The sequence below is a fragment of the Zonotrichia albicollis genome, chromosome 4 (assembly GCF_047830755.1).
Source record: "Zonotrichia albicollis isolate bZonAlb1 chromosome 4, bZonAlb1.hap1, whole genome shotgun sequence".
NCBI lineage: Eukaryota > Metazoa > Chordata > Aves > Passeriformes > Passerellidae > Zonotrichia > Zonotrichia albicollis.
Genome location: NC_133822.1, coordinates 7,731,478 through 7,750,555, shown reverse-complemented (window position 1 = coordinate 7,750,555; position 19,078 = coordinate 7,731,478). Strand labels below are relative to the sequence as shown.

Here is a 19,078-nt window from a genome sequence, read left to right as displayed (position 1 = left end):
GCAATGAGAAGAAGATGCAGTCATGTTAAGCTGGGCTGGGGAAATGCTTTGCAGTCCTCCACAAAAGCCCCCATGGGCATCTCTGAGCAGCCCTGGTGAAGTCATCTCCCATCATCCCACCCTGCTGTGCTCCTTCACACTGCCCAGCAATACAGCTGGCTCAGTTCTGCCTGGGGAAGGATTACCACATGGAGGGCAGCTGAAAGGCCCCATTAGGAGATCCTGCTGGATCCAGGAAATGCAGGGAAGGAGGAATGCCAGTTCACATTGCCCTAAACCACCTGCAGCATGTTGGCATGGGATAGACACAGACACGGATGGAAGCTCATGCAGGGCCAAGTGGGGAGGGCACTAAGCTAGTTTAGCTTCCCCTCCTCTTGGTCTGGAAAGTTCTGTACAGAATCTCCATGGGACTCAACAGATTCCCTGTCCTTGGGAATCAAAAATAAAATACAAAATAAAGAGCAAGAAATTGGTTTTAAACCTGAGGACTTCAGTGTTCTGTCATGTAGCAGTGCTAGTCCTGTGTGCATTACATTGGGACCTTGGCTTACCCTTTGCCATGCTGTGACCTTGCTGGCACAGCTGATTGTATGCATCAAATAGCTCTGCTGCCCATTCACTGGAGAAGAATGAGTGGAATTCTTTAAAAGTGAACTTACATGTGTCTCCCCATCTCTTATTTGGGTCATGCTGATCTCTCCTGGATGCTCCATCTCTACTGCTTAGGCACACACTCAGAATTGTTGTCTGACACAGAAGCCCACTGGTGTGGAACAGCCTCCATGGTTCACCTTGGAACACATGATGACATAGTTCATGTCTGCCTAAAACATAAAATTATTTTAGTCTCCAAGGAGCTGTTAGAAATGGGCCCCAGCTCATGCCAGCTCCCAGTGCTTAGCCAGGAGTTGTTGGGGGAATGAAAGTTAGTATAACTCTAAAGTAAGCAAAGGCACATGAATACTTTAGGAGTAAATAAACTCAAGTTTGAGTGCCCTGGAAGTATCCCTTGTCACTGCTGCTATTATTGCCTCTGTGTACACTAGGAATTCCTGCTGAGAGAGATTGCTCCAGAGTACTTCCAATGGTGCACCTGCAGTGAGACGGAACCTGTCAGTCTTAGGGCTAGGACTGGCCACCAATTTCTGACAGTTCTGCCCATCTTTCAGGGGACATGATGGGCTTGAAAAGAAGTTACAGCAGTTAGGACAAAGCAGATCTTGAGCAGGTCCAACACAAATCTGTTTGCCCTCAGTGTAGTATTGTGGATATCATTTGTAAGGAAGGAAAGGAATGCAGAAAGGAAAAAGTCTGTACAAGTAGGTGTCATGTTTGTGAGGAAAAAGGGTTCTTCCAGACAACCAACTCTTAGAAAACCATTTTTATTCTCAGTCTGTGACTCCCCCTTTGTTTACCATGCTCTGCACCAAATCCCCTCATCTAATGGCTTTGCTTGGCATCTTTTGATTCCATCACTCAGTACCTGTGTTAACAGAAGTATCTCTTCAGCTTTTGGCAAGATTTTTAGTCATGATAATGGCATTATATAAAACATCCAATTTTTTCCTTTCCAGTGAGGATCGAGTCATTGAACATTACAAGAAACTAAATGGTCAGACAAGAGGTCAAGCAATTGTGAAGTAAGTCAAACAAGAATGATTTCTTTGTGACCTTTGTTTTATTATGAAGTATTTCTACAGAACTGTAAATACAATATGTAACTATGCTTCCAATCTCACAATGCTTCATGTTAAAGTATTTCTTGGCATAATTATTTATTTATCAAAGTTTTTTTTCAGATCATCCTCTCAGCTTTTCAGATGTGTTATTCTCTTCTGTGTTGTTTTGCAGCTACATGAGCATTGTAGAGTCCCTCCCCACGTACGGAGTGCATTATTACGCAGTAAAGGTACGTGCTACAAGAAGGTCCTTCCCTGAATTAAACTCTTGTTGGAGAGGGAGGGAGAGAGGTACAAACAACCATCCTGCTCTCAGAATACAATACACTGCTACTAAAGTCTCGTTTCACTTCCTGAGGTAGGATAAACTTATTTCAGCTGTGTGTGCATGTTTAGTAAATACAGTTCCAAAGAGGAAAATCCTGTTCTTGGAGATAAAACTCCTGCAGTCCTATTGTGCTGGAGTGTTCAGCTCAGTCAGCAGCATGGCAATGCCAGTGAACCACCACCAAAGGGACAAGCCAGACACATCTCTGGCAGACAATCCTTTCTGTAGCTCCAAGAGGTCAGATCTCTCCCAGATGGCAGATCCATGAACACCTGTTTAGGGCCAGACATGACCTGCATACTGTAGCTCCCCTGACATGAGATATGTAGATGGATACAGAGATTGTACATCTTTTTAACGCCAGGACAGTCTTGTACTCCAGAGATAGGTAGCACATTCTCATCCCCAAACAGATCTCCACTTCTGTGTGGACTTCATGCAGTTATTCATGCAGTTCCTCATTTCTTTTGTCTAATGATTTATCACGAAAATTTTCCAGCCTCATATTATTATTATTATTAATATTACTTCCTGACCAGCTTCATAGGTTTGGGGTTTTTTAAGTAGAGAAATCAATAAACATAGAAAGAAAGCTAGAGCCACATTCCCCAGAGCATATTCCCTCATTTATCACCCTGAAGTTTTGATGTGTTTCATCATTATCTCTGTGCATCAGATGTTTTTTTGTACATCTGTAATGTCTTGTACACATGAGGTACTATAAAAACACAAATATCTGACTGTACCTGTCTCAGGAGATGTGTTTCTAGTCTATTCCTGCTAATAGAATGTAATAATAAAGTTGCTATTATTATTTTGGAAAAAGCATTTAGCGTCATCTTTTCTCAGAGGACAGGATCTCTCCAGCACCCTTTGCATCCAGATCTCTTGGACTACTCTAGATCAAGAAAAATCTAGTGGATTGGGCTGAATGTTCAATATTGCAAAGATTTGAGAGCTATTCCAGTGAGCTCCCCATGGTCAATAAGCAGCAGTGAGCACCAATGAGGCAGCAAATACTGCACATAACAGGATTTGCTTCTGCCTGATGTGGGGGTTTGGTTTTGCTGTGTTTTACCCTGCCATTCTCCATCACATTAACAGAACAGATGTAATTTCATTGAGGACTTCAGCTCAGTAAATTGCAGAGACTGGGATCAGATATCAGCCATTACTCCATAAGGACATTTTATTGCACACTCAGACACAAAGCAGTTGGGTCTGAGCCTGTCAGACCTTATCACTAGCTCTCAGATCCCATTACTGCTGCATTTTCAAGACTAATGCTAAAATCCCTCCACATAATTCAAGTCAGCTGGGTGACTTGCTTTCCTTCCTCTCCAATCTCTGAGTGTTCAGACTGAATAATTTACAGGGAAGAGAAAGAGGATGCACCACTGCACAAGGGACCTGTGTCAAACCTCCTCAGCACCCCTGACAGCATTTTGAGTAACTTGATCACATGTGATGTATTTTAAATTGTTTTATCTGTCATGCCCAAAAGTGAAACAGATCTCTTCTAAACACTGTGGAGCTCTGTGACTTGCAGAACTCAACAGGGGGAAATTTAACAACACCCATTCAAAGATATTAAGAAACAAATCTTCATCTTGAGCAACAACACAGGAAATCTCCAGCATTTCCACATCGTGTTCAATATTCAATGTAACTCCCTCTGTTTTCTCTTTCAGGACAAGCAGGGAATTCCATGGTGGTTAGGACTTAGCTACAAGGGGATTTTTCAATATGACTACCATGATAAAGTGAAACCAAGAAAGGTAAGTGTTTACTTTTCTACCAAGGTCTAGGCTTGCCATACATGTCATAGCTTGAGTCAAGGGTGTGATGTACACCAAATGCTGGCATTGATTCATGTGATTTTTGAAGGATGTTTGTTTTCTCCCAAACTTGTCTCAATGTCTGCAAAGAATTAATGGACAAAAGTAGCTCATAATTTATTAAAAGTTGTGGGCTTTGGAGGAAATAAGTGTCACTTAATCTTGCAATTTATGTTTCTTTTTTGTGTGATTCATAAGACAAAGATGGGAACTCAAGGGCTGATCCTCTCAGGTGCTGGAGGCCTTCCATTCACTGACAATGGTGGATTGGGTGTGCTCAGCCAACCCTTGATATTGTATTGTCAAGCCATAAATGATCTGAGAGAGAAAGGGATGAAGAGACAGGAAAACTGCTTCCATTTATTACAAAAAGAAAATTGCATGATTTTCTCAGGACCAGCAGTACATTTGATAAGCAATGATTTTCCTAACTGAAGAGTTAATGTCATGGTAGCAGGGAAAGCTGACTTTCAACACATACATTAAAAAAAAAGGCATGGAAAGTTTTAATTCTTGAGCTCAGACTATGAGGGGGACCTGTGTGTTCTGATTTTCCCAACTAGTAGGGCTAATATAAATCTCTATATAAAATCTAATATAAAAAACCTCATCCCTGAGCACAAGCCGTGCAGGTGGGAATGCAGAGCCTGTTATGTTGCACTGCAGACCTGTGGAGACACCAGGAGGCAAGGCTTAGGCTGGCTTGCAGGCTGCAGAACTGGATGATTTGGAGCAACTAGGGCAGCTCTTCTGTGGATGCAAAAGTTTCCACAGTGAATTAAGTTCTATATGTCTTTGCATTGTTTCTGTACCAATTCTTCTTTCACCTCCTCTGGTCACATTCAAGTTGGACACTGCCTGGTGCTCACAGAGAGCATCTTTTATTAAAATGAACTAGAACTGAGGTTTTGGTAGAAAACTGAACTGCTAAGGAGGTAAGGAGGCAGCAAGAGACAATAGGAGCATTAATTAGCCTTTGATTCACTGAAGGCTATTAATGGGACTTTTATTCATTAAAAGGAAGGACAAGGAGAGTAAGGAGGTCTTCACAAAGACTAAAAGACACATCTATTTGGGATCAATCATTACCTGCAGGGCAAGCCATCCTCACACATGGTAGTTTAGAACATGCCTAGGCTGGGTGTTTGCACCCACATATCTCCAGTAGTGCCAACCCCCCAGGGAAGACATGTACTTAAAAGATGCCTTCAAAAGTCTTAGGAATACAAACATTTCTTTGGAAGAAATTAGAGCCCTGCCATGACAGGACTCAGCCTTTCACACGTTATAGCAATTACTGTCATCTCTCTTGGGATGAGAGTGTTGGTGCAGAGCATCAGAAGGGAGGAGAGATCAGGTGCTCTGACTGCATGAGAGGAGACACATTTCCACCAGAAGGGTCAAGCCTCCTTTCTACTTTCTCTTCTCAGCTGATCAGGGTGATCTATTCTGTAGCATTGGTTTTGGAGCTTGATTAAATCTTCACCAGCCTCTCTGTGTCCCCACTAGCCCACCTCTATCACTCACACTGCACCTCAAATCAGGGGCTTTAGGCACCTCTGATCCTTCTTCTCCAAATGTAACTCTAAAAAAATAGGGTGCTGGTTTTCTCTTTTTTGGGAATTAGTTTCTTTGGTCTCAGCAAATCCTGTATGAAATCCATCAGACCCAAAACAATGGTGCTGCCTTGTGTATAAACCACTCAGAACTGTGGCAGAAGTGGTCATTTATCTGTGAGAAAAGGTTGGGGGGAAGGGAAAGCAGGAATTTCCAGGCTTGGATCTGTCCATTGCCACAATCCAGAGACCACAGCAGTGAAAAGACAGCCTAGATGAGCATTTCTCTGCTACATGATGCTTGCAAAGCCCATCTGTTGGCAGAGCTATTCCAAAATGAGCAGCCTAAATCAGGGATGGGACTTGGACAGAGTGGCTGAGGCTTCGTTATTTCTCCATGGAGTGATTTTACCTTCTGTGGAGCAAGTAAAAATACTTCTTACCCTACACAGGTGGTAAAACCCCTCTGGCAAGTGCAGATCAGCTGCCTCAGTGAGGTAGTGAGGTGTAGTGTTTAATCCTCTTGCTAATTAGATTGTAAAATTGCACTCGATAACCTTGGTATCTGGGAGCAGCCTGCCACAGTATCTGATTCATTTCACTGCACCAGCATGTGCTGGTTCAAGTCTTTGCTGTGCAGATGGGAGGGGTAAACTTTACTGAACTTTCTGTAAGGTAAAATTAGTGGGGGAGGGGGAAAGAGATTATGGCTTTTCTGATCTTTAATATTTTGTTCCTGCACACTGCCGATGCCAGAAACAAATTGAAAATGTACAATGGAAAAATAAGTCTCCCTGGAAAAAACAAGCAGAGAATTTTAGCAAGAAACCAGCTGAAATCAAGACATTTATATTAAGTGCATATAGAAATCTTGCTTGTCTTATGAGGGAGATTGTAATGTTTTCCTACATGTCATCCTAGATAGATTTCCATGTTTCTTGTGCTTGTGAGTAAAACTGTAACACACACTAAGCAGCTGAACCTATCTCGGGCAATCCCATTAGCAGTCACTCAAAACCATGATTTCATTAAATTGCTGGAGTAAATCAGCCATGTGTCTCTAGAAAGCTAACCAGGTTTGTCAGCAAGTTGGATGAGACTGGAGAGGGGAATTGAGGCTGATGCAGGGCCAGAACCTCATCCTGCTTGTGCTGTTCTCACTCAAGTTCTCCAGCATTACTGGGGATGAAGCTGAGATGGGGATCTGGCACCTAGTCCTGGGTGGTTCAGGTGGGAATGCAGGCCTATTAAACTGGAATGCAGTTGTACCTAGACTGCAGAGACTAATGTGTCTCTGTGTTTCTATTTTTATGTTCCTTCCTGCCTATACATGAATTTTGTGGAAGCCCTGAATGTACCCAAAGCCACCCTTTTTCCTCTGTCTGTTGAGGACCAGCTCACAGACTCAGCAAATCCTGTCAAAGGTTTCCTCTTGAATGGTGCCTGTTGTAGTGCAAATTTGGTCCCTGTGAGTTATAATCTGCTGGCTGTTCATTCTTGGGTACAAAATAATTGCAGAAGTTTTGGTATACTACACAAAATCCAACACTCCAGCTGAACAAGAAGAAGGGAGTATCAAGTGTGGAAAGGTGGCTGCTGTCCTGCCAACCATATATTGAGGCATTCTGGATGCTGGGCTTGCAGAACCAGTGTCATTTGTGTAGAAGCAGCTCACAGCTTCCAGGGTGGACAGAATCCATTTCCCTCTATGTTAAACTTAGCTTCTACAAATGCTGTCTTGTGAAAAGACCAAACCCATCATTTTCAGTGAAGGGTCATTAGAGGGTTTTTTGCTTGAATTTCAGAGCCAAGGCATTGCAGCAGCCCTATGTGAGCATTTGTCTGTGAGTGCTATGTGTCCATTTTAACCAGCACACAGGGATGTGACTCCACTCCATCCCCAGAGACTGCACAAAGAGCAGCAGTGTAGCCTGGAGCTGTGAGATCTGCACACCCAAGTAGTAGCACCAGGCATATCTCTGTTGTTCTAGTGAGATATTCCCACTGATTTAAGAGCCCAAAGGCATTTTTTAGTGCAAACAGCTTAACAGTTAGTAAACAATTAACTCCAAACTGAAGAGTGAATGATTAACAAAGTCAGCCAAAGGACTTCCATATGGCAGATAAAAAGACAGAGAAAATGTTTAACTTATCACCAAAAATAAAATTACCTTAAAGGAGAGTCTGGTAATGTTTAGTTGCTTTGTAAGAGATATGTCTATATAGTGTTATCTCATTTTCTTCTATAGAAAGCTAGTGGCAATGAAACTAAAGTGAGCCTTTTTTTCTCAGACTCATAAACATTATCTCTGCTTACATTATCTGGTTACTGAAGAGAACCCAAAGGGAATAAAGGTTTTTAGAAATAAGATAAAATGTGAGACATCACAAAAATCAGCCATTAATGTAACTTGACAAAAAATTTCCTTGTGACAGCTACCAGTTTCTGCCATTTCTTCTCAGCATTACCCTTTCTTTCTCTGAGATTAAATGAAGCATGCTGTGAGAATGCTCTGTCACTTTCCATAAGGTCTACGCAACAGTGTTTGGGTTCTCATGACAAAGAATTTGATTTTTAGTTTGTAGTGTCATCATGAATCCAAAGCAAAAGTTGGGTTGACTTCCCATTTAAACATGCAAACACAAGAGGTGAGTTGGACCCATCCTACGAAGCAATGCAGAGCACAAGTAAATTCAGTAGTTTTAAGGGTCTGATCAGAGAAAAATCACCAGCTTGTCAAAAGCATGAGCAAAGTAATCAGCACATTAATTGTGTCTAGAAAGTGAAAGATTGCTGTCCAGTGGCACTTGGCCTTTTTCAAACAGCAAGAGATAAAGTGAACTTTCCCAATTCCAGAGGGAAAATGAGATATTTACACAGGAGAAGCAATAGCCTAATTAAGAGCTGCTTTATTGCAGAACAAATAGATCCTCTCTGCTTTAGGGCATAATGAAGCATTGTCAAGTCAGTAATTGCATTGATGGAGTGGTTAAACTTGTGCTTCCTGTGGTGAAGGAATGACAGACCAGTAACTTAAAAAAAAACTAAAGTAAGGATTGATGTGAAATGTACAGAAAATAGTGAATGATGGGGAGGAGGAAGCTGGCAAATTGCTCTCTGTCCTAAGTGATCATAGAACACAAGGAGAGTCAAAAAGACAAAAGAAACATGAAATTCAGATTAGTTGCAGGGAGCCCAATTCACTTGCACAGCTCCTTGCCACATGATACAATAGAGCCAAGAGCTCAGAAGGATTGAAGATAGCACTAAAAGTGTGACCTTCCATCCAGGGTTTGAACATTGGGTTGGTTATTTTCAGAGAGGATTTTGGGAGGGGTTGTAAATCCTCATGTTCAAGGAGGGTGTTTGATTTGACACCAAGTTGGTTTCTGTTGTCAGAGGTATGGAGCATGTGTCTCACTCCTCTCACTGGCATGCTGCTGAGCCACAGGGTGTATTCAGAACAGGCTGGACTCTCTAAGGCATCCAAAATCAAGTGAGGTCAGAAAATGTACTGGACTCATGTTTCATTGGGGTCCTTGTCATTTCCTAGGATCTTTTCAAACACCTTTGCATTGCAGACAGGGATAGCAGATTTCAAATTTACAAATGATAAAAAACGAGCAGAAACCATTTCCAGGAAATACTAGTTTAAAAGCTCGTGGAGTCTCAGTGGCACTGCTGTAATAAATTATTCACTGTGATTAGCAGGCTGTTAAGGACTACCTGCTGACTCCTTCTGCTCTGTGCTTTCATTTCTCTTCCCCTTGCTGATCCCTTGTGCTTCTTGGGTTATGGACTTGGCTGTAAACTGAACCAGTCTTCAGGTCACAGTGGGTTCAACTCATTTTATAGTGCAGTAATTCAGTCTTGGTTTAGTATTTGGAAATGTGGAGCATGGAAGGAGGGAGACATATACAAAGCAATGTTCCTTACCACGCTGTTCCTTCTCCTAGAGAGAGGTTGCTCACCCAATTTCTTTCCTTAAAACGTAATACTCAGACCTGCAGACACTGAAAAGCAGGCACAGTTTAAAGCCTTTCCCTGCAGAAATGCCCTATTCCATCCCCATAAGACAGGAGACCATGTTCCTACCAGCACCTTTTTTTCTGCTGTCTGCTCTCAATTTGGGTTTCTACCATCCAGCACCAGGCACTTCCCCTTTCAGCACCCACTACTCCCTGCCTTACCACTGTGCCAAAGAGCTGCCAAACACACTGGGAGCTGAATAAATGACATCAAAGGACACTGGGCTGGAAAGCAGGATTATGTCCCTGACACTGAGAACTTCCACAGGATTTGGCTGGACATGCCACTGGGCTGTGATTCAGTGAACATTTCTTTCGGCAGCAGCATCAGCTGAAGTGGCCTTCAGCACTCTCCTCCCCCATCACAATCCTGCCCCCACTGCTCACTTCCTCCCCTGGGCCCCCTCCTCAGCCATCCTGGTATAGCTGTGCAGTTATAGGAAGGAAACTGCTCCAGAGAAGGGATTGACTGGCTTAGCATCACCTAGCCATAAAAAATGGTCACTCTTAACCTCGATCAGTTCCCAATCCCATTCACCATCTGACCCACAATCTGTATCCTACAGCAAAGCTGTAGGAGCTGGATATGGACACAGGCTGCATAAATCACTGCAGCCAGAGAAAGAAGCGGCCATTAACCCTCACAGTAACTCTGTGGAGCGAGACAAGAGCTTCACAGCTCAGAGCAAGTTGGAAGGAGTTCAACTGCATGGAATTTGTCATGGTTGAACCGGGATGAATTAACTGTTGGGTATAAGGTCATCATCCCCACTTTTTTCTCCTCATAAAAGTTGGTAAAAATTTGTTTCAGTGTGTCTCCCAAACAGGGCTGATTTCAGACAGGTGAGGAGATTGTCTAGGTAAATGAACTTTTTAGAATCATGCAATAGTCATGCTTAGTTTCCATTATGTAGGTAAATAAGTAGTTTTATCAACTGCAATGCTTGCAAACATTAATACATAGTCTTAGGCACTGCTGTTTTATGAAAAAATGAGCACTATTCTGGTGGTTTAGTGTGCTGTGGTGATACCATTAGACATATAGTTCCCAGGGTTTTCTGTGAGAATTTAAATTCAGAAAGGCTAGAGCATGACGTCCCATCCCATGATCTAGCCAAGTCAAGCCCATGGTTACCATTAAATATAGGAGTAGTCCCATCAAAATAAAACTCCCTTCTCTAAGCCCTTTGTCGTATTCAGGTCTTCAAGAGTGAATCTGTGTAAAAGCAGCAGCCAAGTCTTAAATGATTCTGCAGCACACAGCAGGAACTTCAACAAGATGCAAAGACAAATCACTCCGACAGCACAAAGTGAAACAAATTGGACCTCAGAGCCCGGGAGTTAGGGTGGAGATCTGGAGAGAGATTGAAACCTCCTTGAGCACTTATGCTTGGCTCTGAAGTGGTAGCAGGCTCCTCCACACCCCACCCTGCTCAGACACTGTCTCTTAGCTCACCAGGGCTGTTCCTAAGGTCTGGGCACTTTTATCATGAACCCAGGCAGGGTCCCATTAGTCTGTGGTTGTGGCTATGAGGCACCTTTGGGCAGGGGTCTGGGCAGGAGGCTCAGAAGGTTCACTGCAGCCATCACCATGAGAGTGGGATTGCTGCTGCTGCCATGGCACCCCTGTGCAGACACCCAGAATCATAGGAGTATTTGCAGTCACACAAATTACTGTGCAATGCTACAGCAGCATGGGATGGCAATGGTGATTCCTGAATTTTGGTTTCAAGACAGAGGTACTTCAGCCAAGCCACTGAAGAAGACATGAGGATCTTTAGGAGACAGAGTAGCAGTAATGGTTTGTGGGCAGCATAAACCCTTCTAGGGTGCCACAGCTGATTCATAGACTGCAGACTGGGCATCCTTTATCTAATACATGGTGCCAGAAAGGAGATCTCTTCAGTGCAGAAAGATCCAGTCACTTTGATGTCCTTTCAGAGAATAAAAGGGAGAAAGTTTAACTTAAACCAATCAGAGAAAAAAGGTTCTTTGTAGATCTATTGATTTAGACACACACAGCATGGTGACAGCAATGCACAATCTAACAGCAGCTACCAGACATATATGTGCAGTGAAAGTGGATTTGGTTGTATATAAAGTCAAAGTCTAATCTCCCAGTCTGTGTACAGTTACAGACACAAATATCAAGTTGCATTTATTTAGACAAATAATACTTTGTCCAAATAGCAGCTCTTCCCTCTGTGATCTGATGCTCTGCTGTCTCTCTGAGCCAATAAGCCACTTTGAAATTTAATAGGGAATTGTGTTTCCATAATGGAAATGAATGCAGAGTGGTTATTATATAGACCTAGATGCAATTTGTGTTAGTTCAAGCCAGAAATGTTTGCTGGGGTGGTGTAGTCCCACAAGAACAGCACACAGCAAAAGGGATCTCAAATTGGATCAGAAATTGTTTTTCTGTTTGGCAAAAAAAGAGGCCTGAAGCCTGAGGCGAAGAAGTAATTAGATAGTGAGCTGGGATTGCTGACAGACCACTGAAAGTCCCACTTAGCCAAGCCATTCTCTCATTCCATGAGGGAAGGGAGGACGGCAAGCCTCTGGGAAGATCATTGGTAGGGCTTTTCCCACATCAAATCACTCAGGAAATCTTTTCTTTTTTTTTTTCCTTGTTTTGAGAACCGAAATAAAAAACAATACCCCAAACTAATAAAAATAAAGGAATGAATGGAAGTGTGGCAGGATGGAGGACTAAGTTATGGAGCAGTAGCATCCCCATCTCCTGACCCTGGGGCACCCTCAGCAGTGGGTCACACTAATTCACAGGTGACAGCCCACGGAAATCTCTTGGTAAATCTGCCCCTGAAACAAGAGCCCATTTGTTTGAGCTAAGATGGTGCTGTTCTGCCTGGACCAAGTCCTTCCTCCTTCACTCTAACTAGTTTGACAGAGGTATGATTGATGGGAGCAGGGTTGGCTTGAGGCAGAACACAAATCCATGCCCGGAAACCATGGCCCCACTGAAATCAGTGGGACAAAACTGCCATTGACTACTCTGGAGCTGTGATTTCCATAGAGTTTAAGGCCAAAAGGGACCTCTCACAACCTCCACTCTGACCTCCTGCATAACTCAGCTCCTAGAATTTAGCTTGCTGGTTTGTTCAGTGGAGGAAATTACATTTCCAAGGAGGAATTTTTTTTGTTATGTTTGTTTTGTCTTTAAGCTGCAGGACAAAAGACTTGGGAGTTTGTAGCTTCACTCATGCAAGCTGTGTGAAAATACTGTCATTGTTTTAGTTCCATTGTTTAATACCAGTTTTAGTATTGGGATGTCATCCAGTGCTGGCTCTTGCCCATAGTGTAGGCAAGGGAAGGGCTTGCATTGGGACTGTTAGAAATGCTCCACATTATTTCTCTGCCTTTCCTAAAAGCCATTCAGAGTATCCAGTCTGGGTGGTAGTCCATGCTCTTGGAGGGATGATTGTTCCTTCTGCATAGTATGATTAACAAAGCATTAATCATCTAGGAAGTGGCAAGACTTGAAGGACTGGGAGGTGCCAAATAGGTCAGCAAGTCCAACACCAATTACAGTTGGTCATTTATTAGATATTTAGAATGAAAGAAAAATATGGGTCAGAAATGCCTCTGGAGGTCTCTAGTCAAACCTCCTGTTAAAAGTTGAGCCACCTTCAGAGTTTGATCTGGTTACTCATGACCCTAGTGTTTGACCACTTGCACTGATTGTTTTGGGACTTGGGGTTTTAATTTATATATCTTCTAATAATTTCCCCTGCTGCAACCCTGCAGCCTGTGTCTGTTGCCTCTTATACTTTCACTGGGCACCTCTGAGCAAAGTCTGTCTCCATCTTCTTTGTAAATCCCCTTTGGGTCATAAAGCAGAGCTAAACAGCTTGTTGATCCTCTATAGATTTCTGCAGATGATTTGATTCTGAACAGGAACCAAGCATGCTACCTGGAACCCTTGAGAGTGTGTGCATTCAGCCTGTGCCTCATCTCAGGTGATTCAGCATGCAGAAAAGAGAAAGAAACTGAGACTCCTGGGCTTTTATATTTGTTTTTTAAGAGACCAAATGCAAAATGGCTCACACTGTGTCCCCAGCATGCCCAGCCATAATGCACATTCCCCAGTTCAGTACCAGGTCTGGCTCTCCTGGGCACAGCAGGCAGCAAACAGTATCAGGAACCCCAAACCCCAACCTCAGGATTTGGAATTATTCCAGAAGATACCATCTGGGCATGTTTCTCTAAGTGCCATAGTCCAGAGAGCACTGTGCACCAACCTCCAGTGCTGGCCTTCAGCAACCCCCTCTGTCCTGTGCCTGAGCTGAAGGGCAACACAGAGCAAGCAACAGTCTCATTACTGCCAGAGGTTCCAAATAAATGGCACAGCACTTCCACTGAATACTCCAGCAAGGCTCCCTGAGCACAAAGGGACAGAGCACAGCCCAGTGCCTAGCACAAACTCAGGTCCCCACACCTCTCCAGAAGTCCAGGTCACCCAGGCCATGAGTGACCAAGCCAGAAGCAATCCCTGATATTTCATTCACAAAAAACCATTCCCTTCTTTATCGCGAACCTCCAGCATTTTTCAAATACTCTGACACTGACCCTACCTCCTGGTGTGTGCAAACTCCTCAGTACCAGCATGGACAATAAAAATGGCAAAAACTCCTTCAGACCCACATGGCTGAAATGCATGCAGATCCCTGGGCCCCCTCTCCTCCAGGCTCAGCTTAATTACGGAGCAGCCAGCAAACCACAAGTGTGCTCACAAAAGGAGATTGCGTCTGAAGGGTTTTGACTGCAGCTCTTTGTAACTAGTCACAAACATCTGGTGCCTGGCAAGCTTGCCAGCCTCTTGGAAGGGGTTTCCAGTGAGAAAATTCCTGTAGCTTGCACCTGAATTCTCCACAGCACACCATGCAGCACTCAGCACACCATCTCTCCTGGCTCCTCTTCTAAGGTGCCAGCTTTGTAGAAGCAATTTCTGACACTGGTTTCCCCATCATGGCCTCCTCACCCACCCCAACACATTTTAAACAGTGCATGTGGTCTGATGGGGAGCAGTTACTCCCTTGAATGTTCACGAGTTGATAAGCAGTTTTTCAAATTCAAGTGATAGTGTCAGTTCCAGTTTTATTGGCACGATGAAACGGAGATCATGGTGGGGACAGGCCCCTTGGAGGAGGAGGGAACAAGGGTAATTATTTTCTTAATATCTTAATTTCTCTTTTTCAAAGGGTAATTATTTTATTAATAAGGATAATTATTTTCTCCTCTTTTACTAGCCCCTTTCACATGCATGTGTGAGTGTGCAGCTGTGCTCAAAAGCCAGTCTCATGGATACTTTCTTAAGTATCTGTTGAAGATTAAATCATCTCATATGCAGCCTGTAATGATGGCCACTACCAAAAATTGTTCCCATCTGAAAGCTGCCCAGTGCTGCATGATCCAAAAGGAGCTGCTGACCTCAGAAGAGAACCCAGCAGGCAAACCACCACATCACAGACTTGGCCCTCTGCAGCACTGCTGATTGTCCCCTTGTCTGCGGGCACTGAGTGAAGGCAGCCACTCAAGGGCAGGGGAACTGTGCTCCAAGCTTGTGTTAATGATTGACTTTCTCCTAAGCTCCAGTTCCAGTGTGTTTGGGGAGATGCTGTCCCAGTCTCTGCTGAGGTACTCTTTGTCAAAGGGTCGTTGCACCTCTGATGCAATCCCACTAAAACCAGTACAAATTGTCCCACCCACAGGTGCAGGCATTGGATTCGGCCCAGGAAATTAACTAAAGACAATCATAAGTCAAATAACCCAAAACCAGACCCAACCTCAGTGCAGGGAGAGGCAAACCTGCCATGAACATGCGTGCTTTGACTCAAACCAGCCCCAAAACCAGCATGCATCTGTTGTCACTGCATTTCCACAAGATCCTGTTGAAATTACGACCAGCTCCCTGCTGGGGCTCTATTCCCCAGTGAAGGTTGCAAGCACCAGCGTGGTAAAAGGATCTTGATGGGTAAAAATTATGCTTCCATTTAGGAAGACCTACTAATGGCACCTTGTGCATCTGTCACTGCATTAACAACATCAATTTGAGACCATGTATAAGGCGGGCAACTGGTGAAGGGAGCAACTTGCTTACATTAGGAGGTCTGGCTGAAGGGGTACCTTTGGCTTTGTTTCTCTGGAGGGATTGTGATCAGCTAACAGGAAAGTGGATACTTTCTTGTGGGTATTCACATTTTTGCAGATTGGTTTCCTTTTCTGTAGGAAGGGGGAGACCTCTCAGATCAATGTGGGAAAAAGGAGTGGGACACTGTAGAATAATACTTGGGGAGCAGATAGAGCACAATTACAGCAATGGTAAAACACATATGTACTTTTGGGAGAGCAAAGCTATGAAATAAAAGACACAAACTTAGGTTGTGGGGTCACTTCCACCCCCTCCCTCCCAAGAGTCTGGATTTGCCTCCTTCTGCCAAGGAAAACAACAAAGCTAAATATAAAAATGCAGCAATCTGGGGAGCTGCTCCAGTGCCCAAAACGTAGGTGTCTAATGCTGTTTTAGGCACTGCTGCTGATCCAAGACATCTGCGTGGGGCTGGCAGATAGAGCACCGGACCTATGTCAGGCTGCCTCCCACCAGGGGCAGCAGCCAGGGGCCAGGCAGGGAGCCCTGGGGCATGGAAAAGGGCACTCCATGCCTACATTTGGGCATCTGAACAGCTTCCCCAGAGCCCTGTGTGTTTGGACAGTTGGAGTTAATCACAGAAGAGAAACGAGAAACAGAGCTTCCCTTAGCAAACAGCACTGTGAGATTTGGTAGCAGAGAGGGTAAAATAGAAAAGGATCTCAGCACGGGGGACAGTGCAGCAGAGACAGAGGAGGAGAATGGGCAGGACAGCATCCAAACAGCGCAGCTGCCAGCAGCTCAGGAAAGTTTCAAATTCCTTCTGCGCCACGCCGAAGTTTAGTCATAAATGACAACGGGGGACTTGGGGACAGAGGGGCATTTTCTGAAGGGTGTGATCTGCTGGCTTTTTAGACTCTTATGTGTTCCACATGTCTGAACGCCTCCCAAACACGTCCTCTGCACATGCCGTGCAGCACAGCCGCCTTGTCCTCCCCGCCTTGCAGATGGGCATCTGGAAGCACGGAGGGATGTTTTCAGCTTGACCCCAGTTGTTGTCTGTGGGAGTTAAGGCCCCAAACTTCCTTTTCATGCCTTTGAAGCCAGGCACTTAAAGAGGAGTCAGACTTCAGCTCCCGGCTTAACCCTTTCACCCTGTGCCTGTCCTCCCTCGGTGGGTAAAATAATGGGTGTTTCTGTGCTTTGTTTGGTGTTTACAAGTTTTATGCAGCAATTAATATTTCCAGTGGACGAATAAAATAATCCTGTAAGGACAATGTAACTCAGACTTTCAGACTTCCCATCTCTCCTGGCTCCCTTCTTCCCCTACCCCTTCAGCAATGTGGACAGCCCTAGAATATAGGGTAGCTCAGTGCCCTTCTTAATCCCTACCCCTCCTTCCATAAGCACCCTATCATAGAAAGGAAAAACAAGAGAGAGAAAAAAAACCCCAACCTTGCTTGGAAATTTTAACAAATATTTTCAATTTTGCTGCCCCTGAAATACCAGCAAGGAGAACATTTTGGGTCCTCTCTGAGGTTTGTTTTATTCTCAAGATTTCAGCTCCACCAGCAGCTCTATCAGTGCAAATCAAATTACGCCTCCTGTTTACTTATCTCCAGAGCGCTGACACTGGCAGCCGAGCCTTATCTCGGCGTGTCAGGAGCCAGCGCCTTCCTCGGGGGCAGGACAGGAACTCCACAGAAGCTACTTGGAGTGGGAGAGGGAGTGTAAATCAGGGAGAGCGCTGCTGCCTGTGCTCCCCAGCAGCGGGGCTGCGTTCCTCGGCTCTGCTGCTTGCTACGGGCAATGCAGGGAAGCCGAAGTCCGAGATGCCAAGGGGGGGTGGAGGCTGCCTCCTCCCTGTGGATTGGCAGCGGGGAAGCCAGGGTTTGGATTCTAGCTTACTCATTTGTAAGGAAGAGGCAGTGGTGGAGCTGCCCGCGGTGGTGACGGTGTGATAGTTTGCGGAGCTGGCAGTATTTCACTGTCACCGCGTCCTTCGCGCTGTCCTGAGGTCGGTCCGCCCTCCTACCCGAGAGATGGGTGTTATTTCACTGAGAAGTGAGGGCACAGGGGCCGTGTAAGCGCATCCCGCTGCCCAGGAGTACGCTGAGCCCTCCAGGGCTGGCTCGGGGGCGAGGGCACGCCGCATTTCACCCCCATGAAAAGCTTCGTGCCTCAGTTTCGCCCTTGGTGGTAGTGTTGGCTTTGACCCAATGCTGCTCTGAGATATCCCGGCAGGGCAGCCTGTAAAACAGAGGCTGAGATATGACTTGCTCATTGCCGTGTTTTGTACCGCCGGGAGCACCTGGAGCCTTGGGCATCGCCACCACGAGTCTGACAGCACCTGGGACAGATAAACTCCACTCGGTCATGCTCCTGCCAGTTTTACGTGATAAAAGCAGAGCTGGGTATTACCACTGGGGTGGAGCGGGGGGATCTTCACCCCGGGGAGAGCCTGCTGTGCCAGAGGCCGATGCACCACGCCAGGTGCCAGCCCTCCAAGGAAAATGTGGTGGAATCCCGGTTTGCCCGGAGTTTTTAATGTGTCTTCAACACGCAAAGTGAAAGCGGCGCCCTTCCCCGCCTGCCCCGAGCACCGAGCCCGCCGCGGGCAGCGGGGCCGGTGGGCGGGCGGGAGGGAAGGAAGGAGAGAGGGCGGGAGGGACGGAGGCCGCCGCCCGCCCCCGGGGCTGCCCCGCGGGTGCAGGCGGGCGGGACGCGGGGCCGGGGCGGAGCACAGCGGAGCATTCCCGCCGCAGCGCTGGCAGCGGGGCTGGGCTGGGCTGGGGAGCGCGCCGAGGCGCCTCATCGCCTTCTTCTCCTTGCAGATCTTCCAATGGAGGCAGCTGGAGAACCTCTATTTCCGCGAGAAGAAGTTCTCGGTGGAGGTGCACGATCCGCGCAGGTGAGCCACGAGACGGACCGGGCTGAGCCGGGCTATGCAGTGCCGAGTCGGGCTGAGCCGGAATGTGCGGTGCCGAACGGGCTGAGCCGGGCTGTGCAGTGCCGAGCCGGGTGAGCCAGGCTGTGCGGAGCCGAGCCGGGTGCTGCTCCCGCTGCTGTGCGCGGCTCGCTGCGCTTGGGAGCAGGGGAACACGCGAGAGCGAGGCAGCGGGCATCAAGCCGCGGGCTGCTGCTTCCTTTCAGCCGGACATTTCGGGTTCTGGTGTGCGTTTTTGAGGATGTGTTTCCCCTCGGCTCCCAGCGGGTTTCTTTTCCCCTTCCCTCTGTTCTGGCACCTTGTGACCCCTGGGACTGTGTGGCTCCGGTGCCTCTGTTGCAGTGCTGACAGCCCCCGTATGTGAAAGGGGGCTTTGCCTTGTCCCCGTGTTTCGCTCAGAGCCCGGAGATGAGCGCCAGATTTTGTACTCACACGCTTCTTTGTAAATAAATATTCAGTAGTGCAACTGAAAGCAATGGCACAGAACCAGAGGTTTACCACCGGCAGCCTGGATGAAAGCCCATCAGTCTTTTTGGCACGGGAGCCTTTTTTTTTTCCTTACTTTGGAATCCTAATGTGAGAGTTCCAA

General features: G+C 45.9%; 1 protein-coding gene across 11 annotated transcripts in view; it reads left to right on the top strand.

The window, feature by feature from the left end:
- FRMD4A (FERM domain containing 4A) overlaps window positions 1-19,078 on the top strand; it is a 378,230-nt gene that overhangs the window by 319,418 nt on the left and 39,734 nt on the right. For all 11 annotated transcript variants that reach the window (XM_014268639.3, XM_014268636.3, XM_014268637.3 and 8 more), the window contains 4 exons: window positions 1,578-1,643; window positions 1,855-1,912; window positions 3,702-3,788; window positions 18,377-18,453. In XM_014268639.3, the coding sequence (XP_014124114.2) occupies window positions 1,578-1,643; window positions 1,855-1,912; window positions 3,702-3,788; window positions 18,377-18,453 (288 nt within the window). The remainder of the gene's footprint in view (window positions 1-1,577; window positions 1,644-1,854; window positions 1,913-3,701; window positions 3,789-18,376; window positions 18,454-19,078) is intronic.